At 39.1% G+C, this 9794-nt stretch overlaps 1 protein-coding gene across 1 annotated transcript; it reads right to left on the bottom strand.

Annotated features, from left to right (window-relative positions):
* Positions 1–3780: 3780 nt before the first annotated feature.
* Positions 3781–9490, bottom strand: map2k2b (mitogen-activated protein kinase kinase 2b). Its single transcript, XM_046409427.1, has 11 exons — positions 8657–9490; positions 8330–8540; positions 8057–8203; positions 7041–7118; positions 6824–6875; positions 6403–6527; positions 5901–6114; positions 5522–5574; positions 5322–5383; positions 5127–5172; positions 3781–4828 (listed from the first exon to the last, which is right to left on the bottom strand). The coding sequence occupies exons 1-11, from the start codon at positions 8743–8745 to the stop codon at positions 4718–4720; spliced, it is 1188 nt and encodes a 395-aa protein (XP_046265383.1). The 5' UTR covers positions 8746–9490; the 3' UTR covers positions 3781–4717.
* Between the last annotated feature and the right edge of the window lie 304 nt (positions 9491–9794).

Genomic DNA, 9794 nt, shown 5'->3' with positions numbered 1-9794 from the left:
GTTTTGTTACTGTCAAAAAGACATAAAATAATCGGAGTACCGATTCGCGGGGATCTATGTCGACTAGCGGATGAGGACAGCGGAAAGCTCAACAGACTAGGGACTACGCCAGTAAAGGATGGAATGATAATATCAGAGGGAGGACCAATTGGATACGACGAAAATTTGATTGGCAAGTGGAGCGCCCAAATATGTTTCATCATCAACCTTTAGGGTAGCCTCATTTTGCCTACGGCTTGCTTGCACATAAGTTTTTGTGCTTGTGCTACGAAAAATGTTGTGGTGTGTGTGTGTGTGTGTGTGTGTGTGTGAGAGAGAGAGAGAGAGAAAGAGATGGGTAAACAGGAGAAAATTATGACAAAGACATTGTGATAAAGTTTCTCTGAAGGTGGATTGTAATTTGCCATGTTGTCTAAACTAATGGCCAAATACATTCGTTTTATGGGATGACCTTGCTATGAATAAATCCTTAAGTACAACGATCCATGTAGTATGATAATATGTACATGTTCACAATACAATTTTGTCCTGTTTCAATTTAGTGTTAAGGGAGGAAAAACGTGTGTAGTTCGAAAATGCCCTTTGTGTATAATGATATTTGCAGTCTTACAATATAATCTGTCGTGTATTTGAAGAGAAAGAAGCAACCAATAGTTAAAATGAATGCATCCATGACATCCATCACAGTAACCTCTTTGTATGATGACATTTTAACTTCTGTGATATATATTTAGGTATTCACAACTTGTCCTATAGTTTTAAATATGTAAATGCAGAAGTGGGTTTCTTATCCGTGTATGGAAGAGAGAAAGAAAGTGGCAGAAAATGGAATGTTACAGTTACTTCCTTTTGTCAACCCTGAAAAGACTTGAGTTTACAGCATGAGCCAGCATGTTATTCACAAAAAAGGGACTGGCTGCTGTTTTGCATGAGTTGTACCTTTATGGTTATGTAAACAAGACTGCAGTTAATGTGAGTGCTTGTTTTGAGACTTTCTCAAGAAAATCTCAATTGGTTTGAGGGGAAACAACCTAAATAACATCTGTGCTGGCCTTTTACGAGAAAACTCAGCCATCTACTTTGTGGTTGGCAAACACACACACACACACACACTCAGCATGCATTGCTCATGCAACTCAAATACAAACCTGTATGCCATTAACAGTGGGGCTGAAGTCTGGTTATCAACTCATCCTTTTAGAACTAAATAAATGCATAAAATAATGTGCCACAGGCTATACATTGTTAAAGACAGGCACAGTTAAATGAGTTTGGCACTAAGAGAAAATGTCAGCTCTTTGTTTTGTTTTTTTTTCAACAGGGCAAGAAGCATTCAGTCAGTGTGAACAGATCAACCTCATCATGACAAAACTGGTCTTGTGTCACAGATTCACTTGTGAAGGTCCCACAGCACACCTGGGAAAGAAAGCGTACGTATTTGCCATGGAAGTGATCATATCACATCTCTACATGAAACATCAAACAATGTTTGGTTTGTTGCCTTTTAAAAAGTAGGACGAACATCATGGAGGTAAAACAACATCAAGGTTGTATGGCAAGGCATGAGACACACACACACTAAAAAATCTATATTTAGAGTGGAACTCCATTTTCCTAACCCCCAAGTGCGTACCCTCCTCTCCACCCACTCTTTCCTGGGCTCTCTCTTCTTCTTCTAGACAAGCACGGTACTGCTTTGTAAATGGGTTACCCCCATGCAGCCACCCACGCATCAGGTACAGTATGAAAACCTGGGGCATCCTGTTATGACTTCTGGTTTCCTGTTTCCTGTGAAAAATACAGCCCCCTCTCTCACACACAAACACACTCATGAACTCCATCGCTCATCACACACCAAACAGAGCAGGGCTGGGATCAGCTGCAAACACCACATTCCAAATATATTAGTTTGTACTTACAGTCCAAATTCTTTCAGTATAGATGTTATACTGCCACTTGGGCTCATTTAACAAAAGAGTGGTGGGTTTTCTCTTTTCATATTACTACCGACAAGGATCAATCCAATATATCTGTATTTTTGATAGGAGAATCACAGAACGTGATTGTTGTGGTCAGTGTTGAAATATGTGAAATATACTGCAGCACTGTGAGAAAGTCATTATGCTATAAGGTGACAAGAACAGCTGTCTTTCCCCCACTTCTTCCTAGCATTTAATTTGTTTTTTTCCTTGTATACATATCCTCATTTCAAATGCCAGGGAGGAAGATGTACAAGTGTCAAGGGACCACTGAAACAGCAATAACAGCAGTGTGTGCTCGTGTGTGAACTGTAGGCCCCCCGTTTGACAAAAATATGAAAATAACACAGCTTGTGATGCAAAGCATGCTGCCACCACACACACACACACATATACACACACCCTGCCAAGATACCTGAGCTTCTCTCTCAACAGGGGTCAGTCACATCACTTTTAATGAGCAGAAATCTCTCTACCTTCCTGTGGTGGCTCCAGAATGCCACGCTGAATGCTCAGACAATTACATGGTTAATTGTCTTGGCACAAACTTACAGCCCTGGTTTCCCCTGTTTTATACTGTGCTTTCTGTTGTCGCTTAAATAGAATTAACATGCTCGCTTTGTGCAATTTTCATGCATTTCTTTTTAGCAGTTTTGATGGGCCTTGATATTTTTTTTATTTGATGTCAGTTTAAAAAACAGAAAAGTTCAGTTTTCTTCTGTTCAACATGGCCTTTACATTCTGCAGACCGCTCATTCACATTTTTTGAAAGAAAAAGCACAATGCCATTCTGTTCGTTTTCCTCATTTTTAGCTCATCATCCTCTTCTCCTTTCTTGCAGATTTGAATTCATTAGCAATCAAAGAGCCACTGACAAACGCCCAATCTTAATTACCCTCTCATTTGCATATTTGCATATTAATGACTGCAGACTTTGCTGTTTTTCTGCTGCAGTAGTCTCCCTCCCATCGACATTGCTCAGACTTAGCCACCCCACATGCTGCAACACTACGCCTTTCTCTGTGCTCAAGGCCTCACATTTTCAGCCTGAAGTTGACAGACATTCAAGGGAAGACATTTCATTAACAATCCACACATGAGCCAAACAGACGAATCATTGTGCTTGTAAATTAAATGTGTGTACTTCAGAATTTACTGTTCTGTCCTTGCTTTCAGTTAGTATTAGAATGAATTACTTGACCACAGCAATGTGCACACAATGCACCACACATTCAGCAGTTTACATGTTTTGATATTTCTGGTACCACACTTCATTTAGTAATTGTACAAGTTCTCAGTGCATTGCATTTGATATGCTTCCCTCTTCTGGTGAAATGAGTGAAAGACAGTGAAGTGATATTTTGGCAAATGAAGACATCAGGTTTGCATGTTGCAAAACATTGAATCAGTCATTCAATGTTTGAAAAGCCTTTGATGGTGTTGCCACATTAAACATCTAAAACTGTTACTTAAAGAGAAAGTAGACAAATGCCCTAATTCGGCCATAATTAAGGATGCATTTAAATGGAAAATCCATGTCCTGTTGTTTGCAGCAAATACCAAAAAATAACCATTTGGTTGCAATGAGACTGCTCAATGAGTCGTGATGCAGCTTGCTCAAGAGATAAAAGCAGTCTTGTTACAGCAGGTATTGTCCAGGGATCAATTTCAAGTACAAGTATGTCCAATAAAGGTAGCCTCTCCCCCAGTGTAGCTAACCTGAAGCTATTGGTACCAGAACAAGTTGAGAATGCTGCTTTAAATTAGCAACCCTAAAATACAGAGGGAGCAGAGCAGAGGGTGCATTAAAGGTTGCAACTTTTTATTATTTTTGGCTTACACATGAGGGTCATGCTAAAATGTTTAAACATTGTGCTTCACCTCAAGACATCTCAAATTTTGTAGAAACCAGCCATGTCAATAAATTCAAAAAAAAAAAAAAAAAAATCCTCCTAGTGTCATCAATTATTCTCTTGCTAACATACAGACATAACCCAACCCGTTTGGTAAAATAATCTTATTCTAACATTTCTCAATGTGCTTGCATAACACATGTAAAAACAAATTCATACATGTATCTGTCTGTACATGCGTACAGATGCTTAACCATGATTGTAATAACTGAGATTGACACACTCGTGCTGTGAGTGTCAGAACACTTGTGAAAAGTTCAGACAAGAAAACTGAAAAACAGAGTTCAAAAAGACGTGTTATAAAATTACACTGCTATTATATTCCTTTTCATTCTCTTTCAAGGGATATCTTTTCCAGTTTTGACACAGCATGTACTCTGTAGAACTACAGGATAGTGGATGAGACTGAACAAAAGCATAATCGCTTTCATAGCATTTATGACAGGATTCCAATCTAGCAACTACAGCTTTGTTAAGTCTCCCAGTAAGAGATTTAATGGCCCCAAAACCTGAACTGAAATTAACACAAATTATTGATGACCAATGTTCTCTACATTGCCAATACACATTCTCAGAAACTAAGTTGTAATTGATTTAAGAGAATATTTATGCATAACAGAATGCCTGTGTACTGACTTTCCACAGAAGGGCCAGACTGTATACACAGTATCTTAGTATCTTTCCTAGCATGTGATGTCTGTAGAGTCCCATTGATTGATGGAGTCTTCAGAAGTTCACCTGAGGGAAGATGTGGCAAACAAAGTGTCTAGGCAGCAGCTTCTCCATGTTTTCACATGTACATACTGTGTGTGTGAGTGTGTGTCTTCAGTCTGTAGCGCGGGTGGGAGTTTTAGGTTGGTTCAGTCCCATCGTTTTACAGAGCCAGCCAGCAAAGTCTACTTCCTCTGCCTCAGACCGCTTGATAAATGTGTGGTTCTGCAACAAAACAATCAATCAATCACATATTGGTAACATACTGGATATTAAAAAAAGAAAAAAATCAATAATTTAATTGAGGAGACTTTTCTGCTGCTTGACTTTGACTTTACAGGATGTACAAGTTTAACACTTGCCCTTACAAAATGAGTTTAATCTCAGTGCCGTTTTTTTTTTCTTTCTGTTCAAAAACTACTTTTGGGTCTAGACCTTCAACCTGTCAGATAATGCACATGTTTCCACTGAAAGAAAAAAGTGGAAAGTTAATTAAAAACATAGTCTATTTGAGGACACTCACCATCAACATTTTCAAGTCAGCTCTGTCTGCTGGATTTTTGATGAGACTGGAAATAAGAGAGTGGAACCTTTCAGAGACCGCTTATCGTACATCAGGTTGGTCACAAAACATTGGATTACATGTTTATGATATCATCTGACAGGACAAAAGAGAAGGACAACTGAGTAGTGTTTTCAGGCTAAAATGTTATCTCACCACTTTGTCACAAAGTCCTGGAAATCAGAGGTGAAGATGCCATGTGGTAGTTTGGGAGGGGGCTGAAATACGAAAACGCAACAGAATGAACATCTGATCACATCACCAACAGCAAAGAGGGACACCTGTCTGATTTTTCAAGAATTATAGTAAATACTACAATTTTTAGCAGTTCTTTGGACAAATTCTGAGATTCTTACCTCATTTACTATGTAGTCTAGTAGTTCAAAGATGGCCATTGCAGGGCCATGACCTTGAAAAGAAGCCAAGGTAAATGTGTTTTATATGCAACATTTGAAGGAAAAGACTTTCACACAGGTAATAATTATATTAGTCTGAATTACACTGATGACCACATGGGAGATTTATTTTATTTTGCAACAAATTATATTCCAGTGGCAGGTATATAATTTCTACCAACAAACTGATGCAAACAGTCTCCTCAAGTGAGAAGTCAGTGGAAACTAATCTACCCCTTATTATTACCCAGGATACAAAGCAAAGGTATCCCAGGTAATATTTTGTGGAATTCTGCCATTCATATCCAACAAGACTGTTAAAAAAGAGTGAATTTCTCACCACTAACTGGTCTTCCCGGTGGTCTGGGTCTGGGTGAAGTGCTCTGCATCTCTCTCTCACTACCATCCAAGATAGGACATCCAAATATGGCTTCCAGTTCTTTAGCGTCTGGTGGAGGGATGGGGAAGCGTCCAATTGACAGCTCTACTAGGGACAATCCCATACTCCACACGTCTGACTGCACCGAATAATGGGTTCCCTGCAGTCTCTCAGGCTACACAGCAAACATTCACAACAGACAACTATTAACGTTAACTTAAATACGGAACTGTCTCAATGAAATCTGAAATTAAATGATTAAGATCCAATGGCCGCAGTCAGGGTTAATAATAATTTAATGAAGCTTTGTGGCCTACACATTACAATGAATGATGAATCAAAGTTTTACCTAAATAGTCACAACAAACAAGTCGAGTTAGACTAAAAGGCAAAAGATTTGAGTAATGTGGAGGAACTAAACTGATTTTTTTTTCGTGGTATACTTAAAGGAAGACCAACATACCGACATATAAGATCTTGTCCCAACAAAGGAATTGGCCATAGAGTCTATGAGCTGCCCGCTTACACCAAAGTCACACAACTTGATCTCTCCACGCGAGTTCACAAGTATGTTTGAAGGCTTCACATCTGCAGGTGAAAAGGATATGGCCCAAAAACTTTACCTGACTGGACACCAATAACAGCAACAGTCAAAATGGACTATTTTATCCAAATACTGTACTGACTACAACCCTAATATTAACATAAAGATTACCATTTAGATTTTTATTAGCTTTGGCAATGTGACCATTGAAGAGGTTAAAACACTTTTTAAGAAATTAAGCTAACACAACAATGCACCTTGGTATTGTTCTTAATGCCACAAAGATGAATTTCCATGTTATGAAATAGAAAACTCAGTAATTAACTAATGAAATGAGTACCTCTATGCATGATTTGATGTTTATCTCTAAGGTAGGCAAGGCCTCTCAAAACCTGTTTCAAAAGAGGTATAATTACACGTCAATAATAATTATAATAATCTTGATGTGAAAACAACAGTCAGAAACAACCATGTAACCCATCCAGACCCATGGCGTGTGTGTATATATTAAATCCATTGTTTGATAATATTAGAATATAGAAAATAACCACACTTACAGCAATGCTGACTTTGCCCAGAATCTCTTCAGGGATCCTCTTTGCTTCTTTCAGAACCTGATCCAGAGATCCACCATCCTGAATAATAAAAAGACACAATAAAGAATACAAGCCATAAAAGCACATACTGTGTAAAACAGATTTTCTAAGGATCACATGTTTCCCGTTACTGTAATGTCCAATGAGTATATTTACTCCGCAAGTAAAGTGGTTCCTTTATGGAACATTTTTCAAGAACATGTCTGATTATCACTGATTACCACAATGAATTTTCTTTACATTGTACTATAAAATCACAATCCATCCATCCATCCATTTTCTATACCGCTTATCCGTCAGGGTCGCGGGGAGCTGGAGCCTATCCCAGCTAACTATGGGCAAGAGGCGGGGTACACCCTGGACTGGTCACTAGCCAATCGCAGGGCTAACACACAAAGACAGACAACCACACACTCTCACGCACACCTAGCGGCAATTTAAAGTAGCCAATTAACCTAACGTTTTGGGATTGTGGGAGGAAGCCAGAGTACCCGGAGAAAACCCACGCAGGCACAGGGAGAACATGCAAACGCCACACAGAAGGGCCCAGACTGGGATGCAGTCCTCTTGCTATGAAGTGACAGTGCTAACCACTGCACCACCGTGCCACCCAATCACAATCCAGTTAATTTGAATGTACACAAAAAAATCAGAATAACATACAAATAATGCTTGACAATAACCTTCTTTACTATAAAAAGCTAAATTAAACATGGTACTGACACGCATACGCACAGAAAGACCACAGAGAATGTAGATTTTATCCTTGATTCAATGTTAAATAAAGTAAAAAAAAACAAACAAACAAACTAAGACTCTGACTCAGTTAAAGGCTTTTTTACCCAGCATGGGCATACAAGATAGAAATATGCAAAAAAGATAATCTCACTGTGGGGATAAATCGATCAATACTGAAATACCTGGTAACACAACCAGACATCCACACACACAAAATCAGCCCGTCCCAATTCTCTCACCATGTGCTCCATACAGATGCTGATCTCTCCATCACTGTAAAATGCTCCATAGAAGCCCACAATGTAAGGAGAGTTACACTCATGCAGCACCTGAAGCTCTCGGATGATCTGGTTTCTTATAGCAGGTTTGATTTCAAGATGAATTAGCTGAACAGAAAAAAAGAATTGTTATATGTGTATAATGGTATGACCACTTATTACAGACTCTACATGATGAAATCAGGTTGATCATATTCACATCAATAACATAGTAGTGTAAATTTTGTAGCTCACTTTTCTGGCCATGATTATTCCTGAAGGTTTGTGGCATTCCTTATTGACGACGCCTCCATTGCCTGCACCCAGCTCACAGATACGCTGGAAGTCATCATCTCTCATCTCGCCCACCTTGGCCTTCTGGGTAAGGAAAGCCTCTAACCTTTTCTTTTGTTGTTCATCAAGGTCCAATTCTTCTAATATTTTTTTAAGTGCTTCTAAATTGGCCCTGAGAAAATGGATATAGAACAGGGATAAGGCATCTTTCAAATGAGAAAAATTACTTCCATATTTATTGCCTATACAGTCTGCTGGAACATTCATGTGATTAGTATAATGACTTACTCAGATGCAACATCACAGTTGACAGAAGTGGATAACCCATCGCCGGTAGGAGCAATGTTTAAGGGTACTGGTCTCTTTTTAGGAGCCATGCTAACTTGTGGATAACCTACGCGCTGGGTTTCAAAAGACAGTTTACTCCAGAAAACAAATTACTATTTATTAAGCTTAGCCTTTCTCAGCGTAGATGCTTCGGACTGGGAAACGACTGAAAATGTAAAGTTATTTATGATTAGCCGTAAATGCTACCAGGACTAATGATCAATGAACTTTACGTTTCCTGTCAGTTTACGTCACTGACAGTCATTAGGTTGAAAAGTTAACGTAGGTAAATATAACCCAGGCATAAATGATCCTTCTCTCTTTCACAGTCCAACGAATATAACTACAAATTATTTAAAAGGAGTTGGGCATTATAACGCTAACGTTAGCTAGTTAGCTAATGTTAAGTTGACATCAGCTAAATTAGTTCTTTTAAATGACGAGACGTGGCGATTCTTAAACTTGCCAGGACGATAACTGACATTCATAATATAGATATATATATATATATATATATACTTCATATATGACGAACTGGCTAGCTACAACGTAACGGTAAACAGAATATTTTCAAAACCAGAGCCATCACTAGGAGCACCTCAGCTAGCTAGCTAGCTAACTTCATCTGCTGCTTCCTGTTGCGCTATAGTACCACGCTAGCTCAGATCAAGCGACTGTTTGACTTCGCAAACGCACTCACTACTGTTCCACACCCAATTGTTTATGCTAGAAACACTAGCCTAATGGGGCCGCAGTGTCTTTAAATCCGTGTCCGTCTTTCCGATGGCAGGTATGTTGTACTGCAGACAGACACCGGGTTCCAGTACGAGCGGCACAGGTGGGGAGGCGGCGCAATACAGGGGCCCAGGAGCACTCCGCACTGTCCGGCGTAACTGCAGAATCAGTCCCGCGATATTTTGAGATGTTGACAGTCAGCTGCGTTGAAGTAACGGTATGTAAACGGGATTACAAAATTATTAAACTCTCCTCACTTTTATTTACTTACTTTTATGTTATTTGCTTAAAGTTAACCACAGAAACAACACGTGTGTTTATCTTCCAAGCATTTATTAGGTCATCTTTGCAATATTTGCGGTCA

Source organism: Scatophagus argus, chromosome 13 (assembly GCF_020382885.2).
Source record: "Scatophagus argus isolate fScaArg1 chromosome 13, fScaArg1.pri, whole genome shotgun sequence".
NCBI classification, from domain to species: domain Eukaryota; kingdom Metazoa; phylum Chordata; class Actinopteri; family Scatophagidae; genus Scatophagus; species Scatophagus argus.
Note: the sequence above shows the minus strand (reverse complement) of the source record. Positions and strands in the feature narration are given on the sequence as shown.